At 45.0% G+C, this 24,876-nt stretch overlaps 2 protein-coding genes across 4 annotated transcripts in view; one reads left to right on the top strand and one right to left on the bottom strand.

Annotated features, from left to right (window-relative positions):
* The window catches only part of megf11 (multiple EGF-like-domains 11), a 188,667-nt gene extending 176,152 nt beyond the window's left edge, over positions 1–12,515 (bottom strand). The window contains exon 1 of the mRNA XM_042110215.1: positions 12,503–12,515. The gene's annotated coding sequence lies outside the window, so the exon portion shown is untranslated. The remainder of the gene's footprint in view (positions 1–12,502) is intronic.
* map2k1 (mitogen-activated protein kinase kinase 1) lies at positions 955–24,415 on the top strand. 3 transcript variants are annotated; one of them, XM_042110308.1, is made up of 12 exons: positions 955–1,059; positions 1,274–1,361; positions 13,342–13,552; positions 17,972–18,118; positions 18,989–19,066; positions 19,289–19,340; positions 20,341–20,465; positions 21,502–21,709; positions 22,026–22,090; positions 22,183–22,241; positions 22,466–22,511; positions 23,488–24,415. In XM_042110308.1, exons 2-12 carry the CDS (start codon positions 1,279–1,281, stop codon positions 23,599–23,601), a joined length of 1,188 nt encoding a protein of 395 aa, XP_041966242.1. In that variant the 5' UTR covers positions 955–1,059; positions 1,274–1,278; the 3' UTR covers positions 23,602–24,415. The 3 variants fall into 3 exon arrangements, with proteins under 3 accessions (XP_041966242.1, XP_041966241.1, XP_041966243.1); XM_042110307.1 differs by having other exon boundaries at positions 969–1,059; positions 1,258–1,361; XM_042110309.1 differs by lacking the exons at positions 955–1,059; positions 1,274–1,361 and adding an exon at positions 12,264–12,769.
* The last annotated feature ends 461 nt before the right edge of the window (positions 24,416–24,876 follow it).

Below are 24,876 nucleotides of genomic sequence, written 5' to 3'. Positions count from 1 at the left end.
GATGCAAGTAAAAGGTAATGTGTTGAGCTATAGGCCTATTACATAATACATAAACCTACATCATAACACAGGACCATAATTTCGGTTCAAAAGAGTGTGCCAAAAAAGACGGGCATACTTAAATAAACGGATTAACACATTTACAAAATGAATAAATGAGGAATACATGAATGAGGGCCAGCCAGCCAGTGTACAGATTTTCTCTGAGATGCACAGTCAAGACACATTAAGTCCGGGAAAAACAGCAGTTGAGCAAAGTAGCTTCTTACAATTAAAATAAAATCGCTAAAATACAATAACACAAAAAGACCGGTAAAAAACAAGAGAAAAAGAACGGGCCGTGTAGGGGCAAGGGTTTCCATCCAGATGCAGCTCATTCCAGAGTTTAGGGGCAATGACAGGGTGAAAACTTCTGGCTGAATCCTGCCTGCTTTAGATGTTCCTTGACCACAGTCCAGTGGCGCCAGCAGAAAATTTTGACAGGGGTAGCCAGGGGAAGCCATTGCAAATATTGGGGTGGCATGCCAAAACGCAAAAATTGATTGATAGCTTTTGGGAAAAGAGCTCTTAGGCTATCGTTTTCAAGACAGTTTACGCTACCCATATCTGGGCAAGTATGATGTGATCATGCTTGCATATATCTTAGGTCAGCCTTTATATAAGGGAAAAATACTTTGTGTGTGCATCATGTCACCTAAGCATGCTGGTATAATATCTATTCAAAAACACTGTTGATCTGTGCATGCCATGATCAACTGTTGATTCTTTGATTCGGAAAGCAAGTTCATTATTTTGGGCTGCTATAGAATAGCCTATATTAGAATTCTGTCAGCCAGACACTGTGCAACACATGTCAGGACACGTCAGAAGTTGGCCACAAGATGGAGACATTTACCACGATGAGCCATGCGGTCCGGAAGACAGATGTAAATATTTCGTGACGTAAACAGACCATCTCCGGACTGTCCACCACCGACATCCACCCATCCATGATACCACAGTAGTTTACACCACCTTGGTGAATTGATTTATTGTCCAGCTGTTGCTGCTCTGTGACAGGTTTGTGACATTTTTGCATTATTTATCTTTCCACACAGTCTAGGAAGTAGGCTGGCTAGCTTTTATTTTTTTTATATATAGCTCATCGTTTGGGTGGAATCAACATAGCACTCTGACTGTTCTCCTTTGACAGCAAGTTGATTCACCAGTGAGCTGATATTAAATCACTCCTGTCGTTTTTTCTTTGTTGTTAAATTGCATTTCTGTCTCTCAGAAAAAATGCAGAAGAGGAGGAAGCCAGAGCCGATCACGCTCAACCCGATTCCTGATGGGAACGCGATAAACGGAACCGGGTCTTCGGAGTGAGTTATTCTGGCCATGCAATCACTAGTCTACACCAAAGTCCTAAATTGCGCTCTGGATGAACTGCCATTTGTTGTCTATTTAGCCTAGGTTGCCCTTGATTAGGTTACAAGGGGCGGTTGAATGAACCTTTCGTTTAACCTTATTTTAAATTTGCCTAGGCTATTGGTTGAACACTGTCATTTGAGTAGCCAAGAGAAAATTGCAGGAATCATTTTAAACGTGAGGATATTTTACAAATATTTGTGAATGTCATACAACTAATAATTGTAGCATGCCTAGGCTACTCTTTGTGAATCTAAGTGTGTGTGTGTGTGTGTGTGTGCTTGTGCTTGTGCGTGCATGCGTGCGTGCAAGTTGCCTATTCTACTTTTGTCCCATTTCCAAAAGTCCATGAATATTTATTATGTGTAATTTGCAGTTTTGCTAAATCACTGTTGGTATGGACGTAGCTCATAGTATTGTGGTCTCCCCAGCTGAACTGGCAATGTTGCTCGTAAGAGAGAGCCTGTTTAAATGTTACAGGGTGATGATGAAATCACTGTGTGCAGTCCAAACAGACTGGTTGTTATTACACCCAGGCAAAGAAGATATAACAATGTGTGGAGCTGTCACTAGGCTATCTTTCCCTTCACTGAGGTCACCAGAGATGTGGTTTTATGACGGGCCCATGGGTCCAGGAATGGTCTGTGTGGGTGAGATTAGCATCCTGCTCTCTGTGTCTGAGGGTTGAGGACCAGGGCCCAGCAGAGTCAGGATGGGGACAGAGGCTGTCAAGGAGGTGTGCGGTCAGTTTGCACCACAGGGTGGACAAACACGGAAAGATCCGCAGAGATGATGAACTGTAGTGACAACATAGTTGGCTTCCTTTGACTGGGGTCAGAGAGAGAGAGGTATCATTGCGCGCCCCCCGCCCTCCCAGCTCAATTAAACCCTCATGGTAGCTCTGTAATGATTATTATTGCTTACTATAAACAAGTCTCTGTGATTGGACTGGGTCATGTGATGCATGGCAATGATAAGAATGCCCTGTGGAACCCTTTTGTTCTTATGGCTCTGGAACTGTCCTAAATGTTCCGTCCATCTCTGTGTCTATTGTTTGGCACCTCTGTGGGTGCTAGCGCCGTCTCTCAGATCTGTGGACCAATCATGACTCAGACGTCTCTCTCTCTCTCTCTCTCTCCCTGGCCTTGACCACGCTGGGCTCAGTGGTGCGTGTCATGGCTTCCCGTTACTCAGAGCCTGCCGAGAGCCCTGAAGGCCTCACACACACACACACACACATCCTCATCCCGCCATCGCTCGAGCCTGTCGGGAGGCTCATCGGTATAGATGCGGTGGACGATGGGTGACACGCTGACAGGTTTGCCTTGCTGGAGAGTGGCAGTGGGGATTCTAGGGACAGCTGCAGTGTTTCCAACAGACTGGGCTTTGAAAACAAAGCTCTGACAGTTTGGGTTTCGGAAAAGTTTTATTACTCCAAAACATTCTGGTGAATGGACTGTATTTAAACGGCTCCTTCGAGCACCCAAAGCACTTTACATGTCATGTCGTGCCTCTCACACACACACACACACACACACACACACACACACACACACACACACACACACACACACACACACACACACACCGATGATGGAGGCAGTCACCTGCTCATCAGGAGCATTGGGGTCAAGTGTCAGAGCCACTGCCGCTGCCCAAAGGGAAGCAAAGGGGTAAGCATAGCCACATAACAATGGCGCAAAGGGGTAAGCATAGCCTCATAACAATGGAGCAAAGGGGTAAGGATAGCCTCATAATATCCTCATAATAATGGCTTTTTATGTAATTAATAGCATCTGGTCATTAGGAAATCTTTGTTACTGTCATTTTAATATCCATAATTTCTTCCAAGACTGTAATGGACCATAATAAGTTTCTAAGTTTCTAAGTTTCTAAGTGTCTTAGTTTCTAATATACTTTCTGTGTGGCTGAGTGTGTGTGTATTGTGTGCGTGGGTGTCTGTGTGTGTGTGTGTGTGTGTGTGGGGGGGGTTATAGAGGGAGAGGGTTGGGTATGTAATAGTGTAAATTGGGAGGGTTTATACAAATCTACAAGATCTCTGCTGCTGATACAGAGGCCCTGGAGCGCTAGCAGGTAAGAGGGTGCATATGGTGTGGTATGGTGAGAGAGGTGGGAAGTATGCTGGCTAAAAATATTCCTGGGAAGCAGCGAGAGTGGCACAGGAGAGAGAGAGAGAGAGTGAGTGAGAAAGAGAGAGAGAGAGAGAGAGGGCAAAAGGCTGCTAACTCTCTTTGAGTGTAGCTCTATGCACACACACTCTTGCTTTTTCTCACTCACACATAACCTCTCTCTCTCTCTCCTTGTCACTCACAAACACTCAAATACACAACACACACAAATACACTCTCAGAAAGAGAGAGAGGGAGAGAGAGAACCCTCTCCAAGAAAGCTACTGTTTCCTTCAGTGTAAGCCCAGAGTTTGGATTTCTTCAGTGGCGTTTGCTTCCAGTGCTCTGGGGCTTGTCTAGGGTGGAGAGGGTGGAGGAGGATGGAGCGTGTTGGTGTGTTGTGGTGTGGTGTGGTGTGGTGCATTGTATTGTGGTGGTGGTGCCGCCTTTAGGGAGGGGTCTAAGGGGACCTCTGTATTGCAGTGTGACAGCAGAGCCCATGGGCCGGCGCATTCCTGTCAGGAGGCCAGGGCAGGCCGGGGCAGGCGGGTGGGGCTCTGGAATGCTGCTGTGGAACTTTGAATCAGGCCTCTGGAAGTCAGAGCTGGGGGGTGTTTAGAATTCTTTCACCCACTATAAGTAACTGGACCTGGGATGTTAGTGTGTATATGGAGTGGTGTGTGTGTGTGTGTAAAGGGGTTTTACGGTAAGTGGTTTTTTCTGGGCTGTTAGTAATCCCTCAGAGTTGAGTCACGCTTCCGGACCTCATTGGGACCGTGGGGATCTGACAGTAAACACACTTTCCCCCTGGAACTGGCACTCAGCAGCACCTACCCAGCACCCAGCAGCACCTACCCTATACCCAGCAGCACCTACCCAGCAGCACCTACCCTATAATCTTCTGTTCCGTATCCAAATCTAACCCACATCCTTTAGCCCAAACTCTTGATTTAGTGTGAGGACATACAGGCTGCAGCAGTCTCTTGTGTGAGCTTTGCTCATGTCTCTTGTGTGAGCTTTGCTCATGTCTCTTGTGTGAGCTTTGCTCATTTCTCTTGTGTGAGCTTTGCTCATTTCACTTGTGTTCTCTTGTGTGAGCTTTGCTCATTTCACTTGTGTTCTCTTGTGTGAGCTTTGCTCATTTCTCTTGTGTGAGCTTTGCTTATGTCTCTTGTGTGAGCTTTGCTCATTTCTCGTGTGTGAGCTTTGCTCATTTCTCTGTTAGTGTCTGTGTGGTAGGGAGCTCTTCTGATTAGTGAACCTTTCTGTGCAGAGGGTTATTTTTACAGAGATCAAGCCCCCCAGATTTGCTTTTTAATTTGAGTGAGTAGTAGTGTGTGTGTGTGTGTGTGTGTGTGTGTGTGTGTGTGGCTCAGTAAAAGCAATACATCACAACCTGATGACATAGATCACCAGCAGTGATGATCAGTACTTCATGGCTCACACAGCAGACTTACTTGCACGCACGCACGCACACGCACACACACACTCACACATACACATACACACACACACACACACACACACACACACACACACACACACACACACACATACACACGAGAGGTAGATTAAGAAGGACCGTAGTGTTTTCTGGTGAACCATCTCTGTTTGCCGCTCCTCTCCTGGAACATCTCTCTCAGTCACTCCTTATTCTCTCTATCACTCCTTATTCTCTTATTCTCTATCACTCCTTATTCTCTATCACTCCTTATTCTTTATTGTTTATCACTCCTTATTCTCTATCACTCCTTATTCTTTATTGTTTATCACTCCTTATTCTCTCTATCACTCCTTATTCTCTTATTCTCTATCACTCCTTATTCTCTTATTCTCTATCACTCCTTATTCTCTATCGCTCCTTATTTTCTATCACTCTTTATTTTCTATCGCTCCTTATTCTCTATCACTCCTTATTCTCTCTATCCTGATTCTCATTAGTCTGTGTCTCCTCTTCTCACTATTTTCATAGTCGACTGATCATTTGATTATTCTTATGATTAATTGTCGTAATTAAGTTGTTTAAATGATAAAATGTCATGAAATGGTGAACATGTTAATCAGTGTTCCCCAAAGCCAAAGATTATGTCCTGAAATGCCATCTTTTGTCCACATGCCAAAGATATTTCATTTACAAAATACAAATCAGCGAATGTTTAGCTATTTTCCATAAGAAAATGACCCAAACTGATTCACCATTTACTAAAATAGTTGGCGATTTATTTATTTGATAAATAATCGAATAATTGATCCAGCCCTTTTTGTCTGTCTCTCCTCCACTAATGAAACTGTCTGTCTCTCCTGTACTGAAACAACTCTGTCTGTCCCTTCTAAACTGTCTCTCCTACACTGACACATCTGTCTGTCTCTCCTGTTCTGAAGCATCTCTGCTGGTCTGTCTTTGTCTTTCTGACCGTAGCTGCACTGCAACGTGCTTCTCCATGTTTTCTTTTCACCTCCACAGTCCACACCTGAGGCTCAGCTTAGGGCATAGCAAAGGACATGGACGCAGCAGGACGGGGAGACTGTTTTTCAGCAGTCTTCCCATTAGCGTGGGAAACCTTGAGAATAAACAGCCGCCATCGTCATACATGAAGTGTGGCCTAGGCTGAAATGTACACAGAAGCTCTTCTGTTCACAGTCCCATTTTCTTTTGTCTTTAAATCACTGCTGTGTACACACACACACACACACACACACACACACACACACACACACACACACACACACACACACACACGCACACACACACACACCTGACGAAAAGGGTTTCAATTATGGATGTGACCAAGAGCATCATATTGATTTCTTCTCCTCAGCGACGGAGGAAATCAAAGGTGTGATGAAATAACTAAAGACATAAAGCACACATAAAATACTTAACTAGTAATCAGCATAATGAATGATCAGTAAATAGCTGTGAGGGTATTACCCCATACAAGCATTTGCCTGGGGTAATGTATATATTTATGTGTGTGTGTGTGTGTGTGTCTGCACGGGTATTCTACCAGAAATACTCAGTAGGTAGCAAGGCTTTGAACCGGTTCACGGAACGAAAACTAAAACCAGAAACGTTTGATGTTTTGCTAGGAGCAGAAACGAAACCGGAAACTTTACATTTTTAAATGTTCCGGAACATTATCAAAAATAATGGTAACCGGTTAATACCGTTATTTTTTTCGTTCTTTGACAAGATTTCTATGCAATATGACTTGGTGAGGTTCACTTCCAGGCGTTCACTCATCGGGAGAAATGTAATAGAGAAGTTTACCACCAGCTGTACAGGCAGAATCTTTTGTAATTTCCCTCTGGGCCCTGACAAAGTTATTGATGTTTGTTTAAAAGTTTATATTCACAATAGCAGCTATGTACAAGACAAATGTAGAGACAAAAATGCACTGATTGGGCCCTGCAGGTTTGGTCAGTTGATGTCCACAATGGCAGCTATGTAGCCTACCATCTTTCAGTTATTTGCATAGATTTAGCTATGTGAGTTGCATAGGCTTTTGGATGGATGTAAGAACTACACTGAAGCTTCTGTATTGCTTTGCTGTTTTGTACTGTTACTGTATGTTGGATGACAAGAGAACAAATGCACTGATTGGGCCCTGACCAGGTATGGTCAATTGAAGTTTTCAATGACAGCTATGTACTGTAGCCTGCCCTATTTGTCATTTGAGCTATGTTAGAAGTATAATGGATATGTGTTCAGTTGTTTGCCAATAAACGACATGGCAGACATTTTCCTCGTCTTAATTCATGTGTAATACTGAATAAATGTAGACATGTCAGAATTACAGTTATGCCACTTACATGATAGCACTTTTTAAATGTTTGATGACAGGATAGAGACTTAAAGGATAATTCCGGTATTTAGCACTTTGAGTCCCTTTTCTGGTGTGTTTTGGATGAACTAGAGTGGTGGACACCGAAATGTTGACGATTGGTCATTTTGGTCATTTTGATTGGTCATTTTGAATTGCCTTTACTGCTTCAGAGTGGCTGCCTACATGCATGCACAAACATGTCCTTAAAACAACCCTTAACGTTCGTTTTCAAAACAGTGCAACTCACCGAGTGGGTAGTGGTGTTTGTTGATGTTCCAAAACAAGTAGCATAGCGAAATACAGTTTCTGTCCAGGAACATCAATTTTAGGGTTAAACCGAAAACCGGAAACGTTAAAATACTGTTTCTGTTCGGAAGGAACCAATTGGGACAAAATTCTGGTTCAAAGCCCTGGTAAGCAGGATAAGATGAAATAACAGGTTTAATTTGTTTGTGAGAGAATAGCTTAGACATTGAACATATTAGAAACAGTCTGAATATGGTAACAGTCCTTAGCATAGGCCCCCATCTCTGATCCATCCAATGAGTGGATCTCAATTCCTGCCATTGGAAGAAGGCAAAAACCGTCTAAAGCCCTCCTTACACTGACAGACTTTGGAAAGATTTGCAAAGATTTGGAAAAGATTTTTGAAAGACTACAGTCTCACATCTAAAGACAAGTAATAGAGTTTTAAGTCACAGACTATGATTTTGCAATGACTAGGGATCTTGCAGGGTCACTATTTACAAGACTGCAACTATTCCTTTAAATTATTACCCATCGTGCAATAGATATCAACGGGAACTGAAATGATAGCCTACTAAACTCAAAGTCATATTTTCGTGTTTCTGCAGCATTGTTTCATGCGTGACATCCCTAACCGATATAGAGTTGTTCTGTCACATGGAAGAGCCGACTAAAGATGTATAAGAAACGAAATAACAAATGATCATATTCATGGGTTTCATCAGGTCCCTTGCTACAGCTGTCGCCTACTTTGCCCCTCCTGTTTGGTGTTGGAGCGAAGTCACTATTGGTTTTTACATCGTTCACGTCACTATTTGCATGAGCCACGACTAAAAGACTTGCGATAATATCAAACATGTTTGATATTGTTGTAACGCCAAAACTAGGAAAGACTGACTCCGACTGACTTAAAGGACAAGCTCGCTATTTTACACTTAAAGCCCTGTTTTCAGATAGTTTATGATTAAATAGAACGTTTAAGATTGAAGTTTGGACACATGCTGCTGTCCTGAGAATTTTCGCTTTCTGTGGTAGCACCCTCCCACCTCCACAACGGCTGCATAGGTGCACTGGAACAATCTTTCTAAAACACATTAAACTTTCGTTTACATGAAGACATGAAACTCACCGAGTGGTCAGGGGTGTTCACTGATATGCTCACACAAAGATCGCTGCAAAAGATGCTTTCCAACAGGTTTTATCATAGTTTTTGTCCAACTCCATTGACTTGTACTGGATGTGCTGTGAGGTGCGGTATTACTCCGCTGCCAGAAACGGATATGGGGATGTTTGTATTCTTTCTGTAGTCTTTTGCAGTCGCGGTATTGCGGTACTGCACTGTACTTGCGGTACTTGGCGGTACGCCAAATTTCAATCTTAAACTTTCTATTTAATCATAAACTATCTGAAAACAGGGCTTTAAGTGTAAAATAGCGAACTTGTCCTTTAAAACTGCTAAGATTGGCACCTTTCACTTAACGATCTATTTAACGGGAGCGCGCCGCGATTCCAGTACGACTCCCATGATTTCTGTCCGACTTTGGAAATTTAGTCGCCGACTGTGAAAACAGACCAAAATCGTACAATGTAAGGCCGCCATAAGTCATAATTTCTTTGAGTATATATATGTTTGTTTGTGTGTGTGTGTGTGTGACGGTCTGCCCGGCGGTCACTCCACTGATGGCCATGCTCCACACAGGAGTCCCCTGGGGAGTAGTTTAAAGCGTCCTCTTGTGAATCATTAAGCACCTCCACCCACCCAGGGCAGGCCAGCAGGCCAGTGACCCGTGGCTGAGAGCCCAGCAGGTCTCCCTCCTTGCGGGGGCTGTTTCATGTGCATGCCCCCTGCTCAGCTGGGGGGCCGGGCGGCGAACTGAGCAATCTGTTTCATGGAACCGCTTCAGCAATCTTACCTTTAAACAGCAGCCAAGAGTAAACCTGAACCTCAGATTTATCTGAACCTGTGTGTGTGTGTGTGTGTGTGTGTGTGTGTGTGTGTGTGTGTGTGTGTGTGTGTGTGTGTGTGTGTTTGTTTGTGTAAGGTGATTAAGAAAGAAAGTAGATCAGCAAATGAAATGAAGGCAGTAAAGAAGTTGTGTTTGAATGAGTGTGTGTGTGAGAGTGTGTGTGTGTGTGTAGTTATTTGTGTATGTGGTTATAAGTGTGGTTGTATGTGAGGTTTTTCTGTGCACAGAAAGTGAACGCTGTGCCTTGCCATATTGCATGGAATTTACTAAGCTTTCACTTCATCAGGTAAACAGCGTTCATCACTGATGACGTGAAAGTGAAAGTAAGACATTAGAAAGGCAAACACAAGTTAAGGTCATCTCTTCGTCGTTTTTGCGCTGTCCTCATACATCTCCTCTTCTGTGCATTGTGTGTGTGTGTTCCCTAAATCCTGAAATTGTAACCTGTTTTATCAATGTGCTTATATAGTGCTTGTGCTTCTGGCTTGGGTCCTGTGGAGTGTGAAAGATGACCCACCCCCTCCTCTATCTGTGTGTTGTGTGTGTGTGTGTGTGTGTGTGTGTGTGTGTGTGTGTGTGTATCTAACTCTTGCTCTCCTGATGGGGCTGTTCTTGTTCCCTCTCCTACGCATAAAATTGAGAGCAGGGGAGACGAGAGGTGTGAAGTGTAAAGTGTGAAATGTTCTCCCCCCCCCCTCTCTATCTCTTTCTCTCTCTCTCTCTCTCCATCTCCCTCCCTCTCTCTCTCCCTCTCCCTCTCTCCTTCTCTCTCTCTCCCTCTCTCTCTCTCTCTCTCTCTCTCCATCCCTCTCTCTCTCCATCTCTCCCTCCCTCCCTCGCTCCTTCTCTCCGGTAGCTCAGCCTGTTCCAGCAGCGCCTCTGTCTCTCCTGTCAGCAGCACGCCCACGCCACCCACGCTACCCTCCCTGCACTCACACTCTTTTCCTCTTTCTCTCTCATGCCCTCTGTCATTCACTCTCTCTCTCTCTCCCTCTCTTGCGTGCTTTCCCTTTTTTCTCACTCACTCTCTTATTGCTCTCTGTCTGTCTCTCTCTTTCTCTCTCTCACGGTTTTCTTCACTCTATCTTGCTCACACAAAGTTTCTTTATTTCTCTTTCCTTTTTCTCTTTCTTGCACTCTCTCTCTCTCTCTCTCTCTCTCTCTCTCTCTCTCTCTCTCTTTATTTTCATAGCCACCTCGTAACCATGGTTGTGCAGTCCTCTTATCACATATAGCACACACTTAACACTCTCTTCACTACACACACGGATGAGACACACACTCAGTAGCTGATCGTGGCCCATCACGCCTCAACACAGCCTCTTGTCCATGCCCAGCTCCCAGAGTCGTGATCGGGCTCAGAGCCTCAAGGCCCTCGAGCTCCACCTCTAGAGTGTCCATTGGTGATCATATTATTATGGAAATGCGTGGAGAGAGCCTGATGATATTGGCCAAGGAGCCTCTGGGAAATGAAAAGAAAATTTATGTTTGAAAAATAAAAACGGGGACAAACAGGTTTTGCATGTGAATGGGTGAGTGAGTGGTCCTTGAGGGGGGTTCAAGGGGAGCAGTGTCCTCTGTAGTGTGTGTGTGTGTGTGTGTGTGTGCCTGATCTGCTCCGATCCGTCCCCAGTCTCCTGCACAGTTGTCTGCTGTGCCGCACCAGCAACATCAAAGCGCTTTGGATCTCACCTTGGAAAGCAGAGCACAGCTCACTGGCTCTTCAGGATGGATTTACATCCTGTCCAGTCCAGTCCATACGCCTCACCTCACTGGCACCACCAGGGGCTACTGCTCCACCCCTGGTGTATTGATCTTGCACCTATTTAGATGTTTGATCATCTATTGATTTTATCATGTGAGAAAGGAAAGAGCCCATCAGCCCTACATGAGGAGCTTGGTGTGGGACCGGCTTGGTTAGCAGTTCTCCTGTTAGCATTGAGTAGCGGAGGGGTATGGGAGAGGAAAGGGTTAAATGAGTGTGTGTGAGGTGAGACATGCAGATGGTTTAGATAGATACTACCATTGATCCCCAGGGAAACGCTTTCTCTGTGTTTTACTCATCTGTGGTTAGTTAACACACACCCACACACACACACACACACACACACACATGTGTGAGAGAGAGTGTACAGTCTACAGAGTGTGTAAAATACACAAACACACACACACACACACACACACACACACACACACACACACACACAAACACACACACACACATTTCTACACAAGAACATATGGTCTGACATATTCATACAGTATATGCATTTGTAGAGAGGAAGAAAATGAGAGAGGCAGGGAGTGTGTGTGTGTGTGTGTGTGTGTGTGTGTGTGTGTTTGAAGTATACAGAGAGGGTGTGAGAGTATGGGGTATGTGTGTGGCAGAGAGAGTGAGAGAGAGAGAGAGAATGCAGGGGGAGGAGAGGAAGAGAGGATGAAGAATAGAAGGTCAGAGGAGTTCACTCTACCAATGAAGTGCAAAGGAAATGCATCGCCATGACAACATGGCCCGACAGAGGCACACATTCTTAGCGGAACTCCCAGTTTCCTCATACTGGGGTCTGAAGGAATGAACACACACACACACACACACACACACACACACACACACACGGTCATACACACACACATACATACATACACGCGCGCGCACACACACACGCGCGCACACACACACACACACACACACACACACACACACACACACACACACACACACACACACACAGTAGTGCTGTAAGTACTGTATACTCAAAAACATCCTTTCTCACAGAAATACATACTGAATGAAAGTACACAAATACACACACAAGCGTGCACGCGCACACACCCACACACATACACACACACACACACACAGGAGTATATCATATCATTATCAGAGCAGCTGTATTGAGCTCCCCATGTGTTTAAGGCTGCATACCGTAAGAGCACACACTGTAGGCTGCAACAGCCTGCTCTGTAGTGTAATACCCAGCGGACATCTCCCTCATCCAGGCATGCAGTGGTTGGCTGCCCTGCCCATGGTGTCTTGTGGAAGGCATAGAGATGGAAGATCTCTCTCTCTCTCTCTCTCTCTCTCTCTCTCTCTCTCTCCCTCTCTCTCTCTCTCTCTCTCTCTCTCCCTCAGGCAAACACTGACATCTCTCAGCTGGCCTTGACTGACAGCTGTCTTGGCTGTGTTGCCATGGTAATGTTCAGCTGAAAAGGGTGACGGCAGCATCTCATGTGAAGCGTGCACTGCACACCGCACTGTTTTGCTTTTTAATAAAAAATGACAGGATTTCTTTTTGTTTATAAGTAACACCTACATCGTGGCATTTGTTTTACATTTGTTTTAATGGGACATGATTTGCATCTTAATACACATTATTACCAATTATTTAGACTAAGTACATTTTGTAACAGACGGCTAATTAATGAATTAATTAATATAATTAGTTGGATATTACTGCTTTGTAAATTAAGCTATTAAATGTTGCTAATAGGCTATGAGTATACCTGATATCCTTACACATAGAGGAGGAGACACAAAGGCACAACCTTACACTTTATGTTTGCTGCCATGTTTTGTACACACACACACACACACACACACACACACACACACACACACACACACACACACACACACACACACACACACACACCTAATGTGCCTTTGGTATCTGACACACTTTTGTCTTATTTCTGTTTATGTGTGTTTGTGTGTGTGTGTGTGTGTGTGTGTGTGTGTGTGTGTGTGTGTGTCCATCCACCCAGGACCAACCTGGAGGCCCTGCAGAAGAAGCTGGAGGAGTTGGAGCTGGACGAGCAGCAGCGGAAGCGTCTGGAAGCTTTCCTCACGCAGAAGCAGAAGGTGGGCGAGCTCAAGGACGACGACTTTGAAAAGATCTGCGAGCTGGGCGCAGGCAACGGAGGAGTGGTCTTCAAGGTCTCACACAAACCCTCGGGGCTCATCATGGCACGCAAGGTACGGTCAGAAACACCACAGACTAACAGAAAGCCTGGGTTAACCAACCGGATTTAGCTCAGAACTGGCCCGTGCCTCGCTGCGTATAGTTGTGGTTATGGTTATGTTATGGTTTTGGTTATGTTATGGTTGTGGTTATGGTTATGTTATGGTTTTGGTTATGCTATGGTTTTGTTATAGGGGCTTTCATCCAAAGTGACTTACATTATAATAGTCATAACAATTAACAATACACATTGTAAGAGTGTCAAATAGTGTAAAACACAATCAAATAAAAGTAAGGGATATTTTGAGCTTCAATTATAGTATATTATATAGTATAGTATAGTATAGTATAGTATAGTAAAATGTTAGGACGATCTGTACAGGAGCAAGCTTGGGAAGAAAAGCTGCCACACATCTTGATTTTCTCATTCAGAGCACATGCAAAAGCATTTAGGATATGCAAAAAATAATCGCTTGAACTCTGCATCAGTAAAACAGAATGTGATGTATTTAACATTCGTAAAATGTTTTCAAACCTGCTGAAGTATTTGATAATACCCTGGCAGTAGCGCAAGTCAGGGCTTGTGTTAAGGGAGCGTGTTTAGGAATGTGTTTTGATTTCAAGCCAGCTGTGTAAATGCGTACTCTTGTTTAAAGATTGTGTGGAGGGTAGAGCGGGAGGAGGTTGCTGTGCATACCGGTGAGAGGAGTTATCCAAAGCACTGAAGACTAGTAGGTAGCAGGCGCACACTGTGGAGGTGTACTTGTAGGCTATTCATCTGCACCATCCTCATGTCTTCAGATGAAACACAGGTCAGAGCTGGACTCAGCTAACAGGCTCTCCAGCACCTTTGACAGGAATTGATTTTGTTGTTATGGTCTGTGTGCCCTTTTTTAGAGGATGCCATGGGTTACGGATAGGGGTGTCACCAAATCCTCGATTCGATTTAATTTTCAATTTTAATGTCACGGTTCGACTAGATTTTCGATCTTTTTTAAAATATTACTGTTAATGCATTCCTTATGTTGTTTACATTTTTTTTTAACTGGCTGCTGCCTAAAATTGGAGGAGTGTTGACTCCATAACTCCATAACACTGACACATCCATAATGCACATATCAAATATATGATCACATCCATAATGCACTTAATAAATATATTGTAGCGTCGGCGCATAAAGACAGTGTTAGCGTTCTCCCGCGCAGGGCATCCTGGGATACGAGAGCGAACATTTGGGGGTTTATGTCGTTATTCTCCTTAGTTTTGAGTGTAATGTTAGCGTCTTTATTGTAACATGTTTCCCTTTTAGTTCTCCCTCGTGTGTGATCCTTTTTGTGTGGGGGGCTGCGTCCTCCCTTGTATGTGTAGTGTGTGTGTCGGCTTGACCTGCCCCGTGTGTATTGTGTTCTGGGTCTTGGTCTGTGTGCTCTCGTTCTCAGCTAATAAACCTTTTGATTGGACAACTGTGTGTGTCACCTTCAAATCGTTACATTGGTGTCAGAAGCGACTTTTGAACATGGCCTCCGCTCAGCGAGAGAAGCTGGGAGCGGGAGACCTCACCACTGGGTGGAGGCCCACGCAAGAGGATCCAGAGAGAGCCCTTGTAAGGGCTACTAAAAAGCTCGGGGCCTTCTATTGCTACTGCCGACGGAGAAGAGGAGCTATCGTCTGGAGCTGCCTGCGGCCATGGGAGAAGATCTTGCCGGAAGAGGGGCCTGAAGAAGCGTTCGCGGAGAAGACGACGCTGGCATGGGCGCTGACTCCACGGCGAGCCGCGACGCGTGAGCAGAGCCGAGGGAGTGCGGCGAGGAAGAGGTTCCTAGACGATGGACGGTTGGCAGAGCCGCTGAGGGCAGCGAACTCACGACGGTGGGGCAGCTTCGACGGAAAGGGCCTCTGAACTCTGAACTTTAAAACTTTTGGGTGCGTGTGAGAGGCACCGTGCTGTGTGGGCGCCCGTTCTAGTTGGCCTGTTGGCCGGCGCCTTTAAAAAAGTTTGTTGTGTGGAGTTCGTTAGCATGGCCATTTCGGGGGTCGTGCCTTCGCTGAGGCCGCGAGGGAGTGGAATGGGCCGGGAGCAGAGCAGGACGGCTCTGCGAGATGGCAACACGAGGAGGGACGCCGAAGACGGTAGCTGCAGCGGGAGAGCTCAGCGCGGTCCGGTTGCTGCGGAGTCGGTGCCTGTCTGTCCTGGTCGGCGACTCGACGGAGCGGAGTGGCGTTGGTGCAGCTTCATCTGGCCCCCCTCGAACCCCGGTGCTTGGTACAGTGTCGACGGTTGAAAAGGCCACCTAGGGCCCCGCCAGGAGAGGAGGAGTGCCGTGGTGACACGCCGCGGAAAGTGCAGCCTGAGGGCGGCTGCTGAGAGGGAGCTGGTGACGAGCGGGGTCGGCCACGTGGCTGCTAGCACGCCCGAACTGGATTGCTAGCAGCGTGGCGCCCCGTTGAGTGAGCTCCTGCGGCGTGTGCACCCCACGTGATTTGGCGGTACTGTCGCACTGGACTGAGTGGCGGGCGACGCGCGCCGACGCTAGCATGTGGCTACCTCGTGGTCGTTGCCGAGGACGGCAATGGCTTGTTGGGGGAGCTATGTAGCGTCGGCGCATAAAGACAGTGTTAGCGTTCTCCCGCGCAGGGCATCCTGGGATACGAGAGCGAACATTTGGGGGGTTTATGTCGTTATTCTCCTTAGTTTTGAGTGTAATGTTAGCGTCTTTATTGTAACATGTTTCCCTTTCTCCCTCATGTGTGATCCTTTTTGTGTGGGGGGCTGCGTCCTCCCCTGTATGTGTAGTGTGTGTGTCGGCTTGACCTGCCCCGTGTGTATTGTGTTCTGGGTCTTGGTCTGTGTGCTCTCGTTCTCAGCTAATAAACCTTTTGATTGGACAACTGTGTGTGTCGCTATCAAATCGTTACAATATGATCACATTCATAATGCACATATTAAATATATGATCACATCCATAATGCATATATTTTATTTAGAGCTGTTGGGGTTTCTCTTCCTTCAAGGTGTTCTTTAAAGGGATAAGCCAGCATTTTGGGAAATACGCTCATTTTCCACCTCCCCTCGACTTAAAGGAGAATTCCGGTGTGATATTGACCTAAAGTGTGTTGAAACATGATACCGAGTGTGAACGTATGTCTCATAGCTCATCTCGGCTTGTCCCCTGCACTCAGAAATCTGGCACTAGTTAACCGATGTTTTTCGATGGGGGTGCCTTGAGCATCGGCATAGCCATGCAAATGAATCACTGTTTTACACCGCTTACGAGGCTCAAAGTAGCTCCATACTTCATTGGTAGACTTCAGGTATGATAAGGGATCAGATTCCAAAAATAATTCAGTGGAAATGCATGGATTCCAGTTGCTTCCAGTAGCAGCAACTGGAATCCATGCATTTCCACTGAATTATTTTTGGAATCTGATCCCTTATCATACCTGTTCATTCGTACTTGTCGCTCGACTTATCGTGACTAAATTGAAGATGGCGGCGAACGGTAAACTTCCTAAAGGTACTGTCTGTATAAATTGTCTTTTTTCAAAGTTCCCAATGTCTCGTTTTAAATGTCAAGGCCCTCGGAAGTCTACAAATGAACTATGGAGCTACTTGAGCCTCGTAAATGCTGTAAAACAGTGATTTATTTGCATGGCTAGGCCGATGCTCGAGGCACCCCCATCGAAAAACTGGTAGCATCGGCTAACTAGCGCCAGATTTCTGAGTGCAGGGAGATGAGCTATGAGACATACATTCACACTCGGTATCATGCTTCAACACAATTAGGTCAATATCTCACCGGAATACTCCTTTAAACAATTGAGTTTTACCTTCTCCAGTTCATCCAGTCGTTCTCCGAGTCTGGCGATAGCGTGCGAGATGCTAATGGTCTAATCCGATTCAATGATCTATGCTAGGCTGGAGTCAGACTCAGAGAACGGCTGTATGAACTGGAGAAAGATAAAACTCAATTGTTTAACTCGAGGGGAGGTGGAAAATGAGCATATTTCCCCAAATGGTGGCGTATCACTTTAAGTCAATATTCTGTTGAAATGAAATCTTAGTGATGTACTATGAGTAAAATATAGCAGATCTATATAAAATCTATATAAGATAGACAAGAGCCTACATGTACTGTATGTCACATTGCAACATTAATACATAGTATACCCTGTGAAATGAGAGCTCAGATATCTGCAGTCTATTTTGGTCTAGTTAATTTAAAAAGCCCAGTGATATGAAGGCATGGATGGAGTGAATGGATTTCTGCCTGACTGACTACATGTAATTCAGTGGCTCACACATACGGAAGGTCTCCAATGCTCCAATGACCTAGCCTCGCTCACTCATGCCCCTGTGTGTGTGTGTGTGTGTTTTTTTTTTGTGTGTGTGTGTGTGTGTGTGTGTGTGTGTGTCTGTGTGTACGCATTCCCAGCTGATCCACCTGGAGATCAAGCCGGCCATCCGTAACCAGATCATCAGAGAGCTGCAGGTCTTGCATGAGTGCAACTCGCCCTACATCGTGGGCTTCTACGGAGCCTTCTACAGCGACGGGGAGATCAGCATCTGCATGGAACACATGGTGGGTGATGGATGGATGGATGGATGGATGGTGAGAGAGGGAGTAGAGATTAGATCTGCTTGGAACATGGTTGTGGAGTGGATATTTGAAGAGACAGGAAGGGAACAGACAGACAGACAGGCAAACAGACAGCAGGCAGGTAGGCAGAGAAACATGTGGACAAACATGTTGGTAGGCTGACAGACAGGTAGGCCAACTTGCCTCCCACCCTTGGTATGTGTGCATCCATCTCCTACAGCTATGGGACGGACGTGTAGGTGTGCATCCATCTCCTACAGCTATGGGACGGACGTGTAGGTGTGCTGTATCTTGAGTTTCCCAGCACATCTCTGATGTCTGATCTCACTTAGAATGTCTACAACATCTCACACTCACACACTGATCTCACACACAGCACTCTACACACACTGATCTCACACACAGCACTCTACACACACTGATCTCACACACAGCACTCTACACACACTGATCTCACACACATCACTCTACACACACTGATCTCATACACATCACTCTACACACACTGATCTCACACACATCACTCTACACACACTGATCTCACACACACACTGATCTCACACACAGCACTCTACACACACTGATCTCACACACATCACTCTACACACACTGATCTCACACACATCACTCTACACACACTGATCTCACACACAGCACTCTACACACACTGATCTCACACACATCACTCTACACACACTGGCGGGTTGGAGCATCAAGAGCATCAAGAGAGAATGCAAAAAATACATGCACATATTACATTTGATCCTTAGTCATTGTAATTGTGTGTGTGTGTGTGTGTGTGTGTGTGTGTGTGTTTCCATGACCAGATGTAAATACTGATTGTGTTTGCAGGACGGTGGATCTCTGGACCAGTCCCTGAAGAAGGCCGGCAAAATCCCTGAAGAGATCCTGGGCAAAGTCAGCATCGCAGTGAGTGCCAATGTTTTTCATTTTAGCCGTTTGCATCGCAGTGAGTGCCAATGTTTTTCATTTCAGCCGTTTTTTGCAGTGTGGTAGCATGTGCATTTTAGAGTGTGAGCATGTGTGTGTGTGTATGCATGTTCATGTGTATAAGAGTGTTTATGTGCTTTTGTGTGTGTGTGTGTGTGTGTGTTTGAAATGTAACAGACCTCTCCCCTGCTGTCTCACCAGGTGATAAAAGGCCTGTCATACCTGAGGGAAAAACACAAGATCATGCACAGAGGTCAGTGGCTCCGTTCTCCCAACCAGCAGCATGGGACAGACCTCATGTTTTACTACTCACACAAATATGCACTTATCTAGAAATATCTTTTTCTTTAAATACGTATATATTTATGGATATAAAGACATATACATGCTGTATTTTCAGTAAAGCATGTTGGCAAGTCCCTTTCCTTGCACATTAGAAATGCTTTATATTGTTCACCTTTTATATTATTATTTAGGGCTGTCAAAATAACTGATTCATTTCGATTAATTAATTTGAGAAAAAATAACTAAATAAAAAAAAAATAACGCAGATTAATCGATTCTGTATGACCTTTGACCCTGAGCCGTTGTAGTCAGTAACCATTAGACTGTAAAATGAAGGAGAGAGAAGAAAATGTGCTGCCTAGATCATTGATTGGAACATTTACTTTTCAAAAATGGCCTGATGGTGTTGATAAATATAAAGTGTTGATTAAAATAAAGTCCTCTGCAATGTACGTGATAAAAAAAACTTCTTCCCGAAGCACTTTTGAATTTATTTCCTCAGCATATTAGGTCATATCATAGATTATGGCCATTATTAAAATAATAATAAAAGAGTTTTTGAACTTTAATGTCACTAATGCTGATTATTCAATGATTCATTTGAATTTAAATATTTAAAATACTTTCACAGCCAAAATCATATATGCGATTAATTTAGATTAATTAATCACAGAGTATGTAATTAATTAGATAAATTTTTTTAATCGATTAACAGCCCTATTATTATTATATAGTATATAGACATTACTTATAGTATTTCACACTAAGTTGGCAGTGTTGTTATTTCAAAGTGTGTATTGTATATGCTGAGAGTGCATGCCGTGTAGTGAGGGCCATCTCCTTAATCTGTTCAGGCTAGTAAATGGAGGTGGACATGCTCTCCCTGTTCAGGCTAGTAAATGGAGGTGGACATGCTCTCTGTTCCCTGCTGTCAAAGTAATTAGCCTCCTCCTCCTCCTCCTTCGTAGACGTGAAGCCCTCCAACATCCTGGTGAACTCACGCGGGGAGATCAAGCTGTGTGATTTCGGCGTGAGCGGCCAGCTCATTGACTCCATGGCCAACTCGTTTGTAGGGACACGCTCATACATGTCTGTAAGTCCCTCCTGCTGCTGCCCGTGCCGTGTGTGTCCTGTGTCCTCTTTGCCGTGTGTGTCCTGCGTCCTTTGTGCCGTGTGTCCTGCGTCCTCTGTGCCGTGTGTGTCCTGCGTCCTTAGTGCCGTGTGTGTGTCCTGCGTCCTTTGTGCCGTGTGTGTGTCCTGCGTCCTCTGTGCCGTGTTTGTGTGTCCTGCGTCCTCTGTGCCGTGTTTGTGTGTCCTGCGTCCTCTGCCGTGTGTCCTGTGTGTGTGTCCCTACGTCCTCTGTACCGTGTGTGTGTGTGTCCTGCGTCCTCTGTGTTGTGTTTGTGTGTCCCTGCGTCCTCTGTGCCGTGTGTGTCGTGTGTGTGTGTCCCTATGTCCTCTGTACCGTGTGTGTGTGTCCTGCGTCCTCTGTGCCGTGTTGTCCCTGTGTGTGTCTGTGCGTCCTCTGGCCAGACGAACAAAACACATGCCCACCCAACGCTAATAAACAAACTAACAACACAACGACACATTGTGAATGACAGAAATCACTGAGCACGGAATGTTTAATGTGCTTTGACAGGCAACTGTACATTTAGAATAGTATAAACAGTATAACTATTGTGATGCACTGTGGCTGGGATCAAACTTGGTGGGCTTTTAGCCACCTGTGTATGAGCTGCCCATAAATGGTGCCCATTCAACACTGAATGTTACCGATTCAAACATGCACTGTGGTATTTCTTTGTGTGCTGTTACAGGCAATGTTATGTTTCTAAGAATGTTTATCCCTAACATAAACACACGGTCACTGGGAACATAGAGTTAAATCTGCACGATTCACTCAAAGCCTTTCAGAGATGAGAGTTTGCCAAGACTTGGCAGGTGTTGAAATAAATAGCAGGCATTGTTCTGTTGCTGGCCTGTATGCGTACGTGTGTGTGTGTGTGTGTGTGTGAGAGAGAGAGATATCTTACATGAGCCCACCCGTTAAGCTGGGGCTCCCGTTACGTCATCCCTGTCTTCCTGTCCTCCCCTCCCATTTCCCCACCCCCCTCCCGCTTCCCCAGCCGGAGAGGCTGCAGGGCACCCACTACTCGGTGCAGTCGGACATCTGGAGCATGGGCTTGTCGTTGGTGGAGATGGCCATCGGCCGCTTCCCCATCCCGCCCCCGGACGCCAAGGAGCTGGAGCAGATCTTCGGACAGCCCGTGGAGGGAGACCCCTCGTCCACAGAGGCCTCCCCCAAACCCAGGCCCCCCGGCAGGCCTGGCAGCTGTGAGTGGCTCAGGGCACATGAAGAGTTAAATAGATAGATAGATACATACACACATACATACATACACACACACACACACACACATACATAGGTACATACATATACATACATACATAGGCAGACAGACAGATAGACAGTCAGTCAGAAAGGTAGGTTGGTAGATAGACAGATAGATAGATCATGTTATTTTTTTCTGCCTATTAACTCTTAAACTTCTTACATTACTCATATTTAACAGTATAATTGCATCATAGCATTGAAAAGCTAGTCTTTAAATAAAATGTGGTATTTAACCATCATTGTTTTCATTTTTAGCCTATGGCCCTGACAGCCGGCCTCCAATGGCGATCTTTGAGCTGCTTGACTATATCGTGAATGAAGTGAGTGGGGCGGTCTTGACTGCCATAAAGATACTTCTTCCTGGAATCTAGTGCATGTGTGAATGTGATGTGAATCATGACTTTATTTTCAGCCTCCTCCAAAGCTGCCAGGGATCTTCAGTGCTGACTTCCAAGATTTTGTTAATAAATGGTACGTACTGACACACACCTACACAGCCTCAGAGAGGTTGGCCAGGTCTCAAGTAGTGTGTGTGGGATGCGTGTCCGTAAATGAGGCACATGAATTCCAGTAAAATCAACTCATCAGTGAAGCATGCTGCCCCCTTGTGGAATGACAGTGTAACTGCATAAAGATAAATGTGGTCTACACTCAACACACCAATCAAAGCTGATTTATTATTTCTCTATATGCAGCTTAATCAAGAATCCAGCAGAAAGGGCGGACCTGAAGCAGCTGATAGTAAGTATGAGTTACAGCTCTCAACTTCACACAACACGAGTTGACACAATTTCCTTCCCACAACTTTAGCCTACTGTATATTGCTCTCATTTTGTTGACACTTATACTCATTTTGCAGACATTTTCACCTAAGGTACTTTAAAAGTGAACTCTGATTCAAATAGCAGTGGAGAAAACACTCAAAGCATGGTGCTGTAGAGCCATGCTTCAGGAACACTGGGCTCAGACAGACCATACAGGCCGTCTAACTGCCAGAGAGGCTGGAAGACGAGCCACAGTGGCTAAGGAAGGAAAGGGAGATTGTTTTTAATGAAAGAAGATAAAGGGTGAGAATGTGTCAAGTAATTTACAGAGCAGTTGGGCCTTATTGTATTTCCACATTGTATTTCCATATAGAGAACTGTGATTGTGAGCTGAGCTAGCCTGCCTCTAGTCAGCTATGTACTGGGGTCGTGAGCCGAGCTAGCCTGCCTATGTACTGGGGTTGTGAGCTGAGCTAGCCTGCCTCTAGTCAGTTATTTTGCAATTCCAGGTTATTTATACAGCAACAGCTTAATTAAAAGGATAGCACTGCCCATTCTAAAAGGGGGCAGTGAAGTCATATATGAGCATACATAATGACTATTGTAAGCTTCCCTTTACTGTGTCAGCATGTGTCCACCTCTAAGGGAGTAATATTAGATTCAACCTTATTGTCATTGTGCAGAGTACAAGTACAGAGATAAACATTTAACAGTCAGGAAGTTACACAACTATTTTCAGTAAACCTGGAGGCCAATTACATGGTCAGCTCCAACCAAATCTTTTCCCATAGTTGGGTTTGTGTATTCATCAGCTACCTACACACACCCACACATGTAGGCCTACATGACTGATGGAGCTGATCGCCGGCCAGGTGTGTGTGCGCGTGTGAGCTTAGGCACTGCTGACTGCACAGAGGACCTAATCCCTTCTGTGTCCTGCATCTCTTCCTCAGGTCCACCCCTTCATCAAGCAGTCCGAGGCTGAGGAGGTGGACTTTGCCGGCTGGCTGTGCAGCACCATCGGCCTGAACCAACCCGTGACCCCCACCCACAGTGCGGGGGTGTGAGAGTGCGACCCCTGACACACACTCCCCACAACAGCCATGTCAAACAAGTCCCTCTGCCAACCCCAAGCAAAGACACTCACACACACTTTCCCGTCATGCACTAACCAACTGGCTAACATGTGCGAACACCATTACAAGTCTGCCAATCAATTAACAAATTTGCCAATCACTGCCTCACTCCACAACACAGATTCCCCCTTTGAACTTTTAAATCTGAACATTGTGTACAAATTGTCAATTGTTTGCTTGAAACTGTAGATAAAATGGCCAGTATGAGGGCAGTAGCCATGGACTAGAACACACCTGGTATTTTGAGCTCAATGAGGGTCTCGTAAAGGTTTAGCTTGTCTGCTAAGTGACGCACTGAAAGACAGATGAGCACTTTAAAAGCTTTGATCCACGCTCCAGATTAAGAATGAGTTTTTATTCCCCCCAGCAGAGTTAATTGAGCCATTTGACATGTCGCTTGGAGGCCCTCCCTGCTGATCGAATGGAGAAGTATCTCTTCCCTAACTGTACAGGTTTCACAGCCATAGGAACACTTAAGTGTAAAAACTGAATGCAAACCCATTACACACACACTACATATTTTCCCTTGATTTATATTTGTACAAGTGGCTTCATCCTGTTAAAGGACCATTAGACCTATGGGCATTTGCGGTCCCTTAAATATGCTTATTTATAGGGAGTAGACATTCCCAGCCTTATACCTCTGCTCTACCCCATGAGTATTTGTGCTAATTTGTGTTTCAAAAGAATCTCTTGGAAAATTTAGGGATATTTGTGTTCAATAAACTTGCAGTTTATTTAACTACATCATTCATAGCATGGCATCATTTCTCCACCTCACTTCTATAAAATGACACAGCCTGCAGTGATTTTTAAAGACTTTAATCTTTAATTGGAGTTCAGCCAAAATGTCAGCTAAATACAATAACCATAGCAGAATCAATTCATACACCTGCATGTATGATGTAACATGGCCTAACAATGTAAAATAATGGGTAAAATTTAATTTGGGTCGGTATATAAGCCCACTAGAGTTGATGTATCCTATTCAAAAGGATAAAAGCATTTGAAATTGGCTGCCTATTACCAGATGTCCTAGGTCACCTCCAGCATAGGCTAGGTCAGAGGTTCCCAAACTTAAAACTGCCGAGGCCCAATCGCAACTCTGATGAAAGGGGGTGGTCGCTGGGAATATTCAAATGTTTCGACCGATGACTTAGACGACCCTGCAAATTTTGAACAGATCACCCGGAGACTGAAGACAGG

The sequence above is a fragment of the Alosa sapidissima genome, chromosome 11 (assembly GCF_018492685.1).
Source record: "Alosa sapidissima isolate fAloSap1 chromosome 11, fAloSap1.pri, whole genome shotgun sequence".
Lineage (NCBI taxonomy): Eukaryota > Metazoa > Chordata > Actinopteri > Clupeiformes > Clupeidae > Alosa > Alosa sapidissima.
This window is presented reverse-complemented; position numbering and strand designations above follow the sequence as displayed.

What these genes read in the sequence shown, in the direction of transcription:
- map2k1 (XM_042110308.1), top strand. Translation starts at nt 1,279, where the DNA reads ATGCAGAAGAGGAGGAAGCCAGAGCCGATCACGCTCAACCCGATTCCT. An exon ending in CCCCGGCAGGCCTGGCAGCT is followed by an intron (nt 21,710 to 22,025) that starts GTGAGTGGCTCA and finishes TTTCATTTTTAG; the next exon opens with CCTATGGCCCTGACAGCCGG. An exon ending in TTGACTATATCGTGAATGAA is followed by an intron (nt 22,091 to 22,182) that starts GTGAGTGGGGCG and finishes CTTTATTTTCAG; the next exon opens with CCTCCTCCAAAGCTGCCAGG.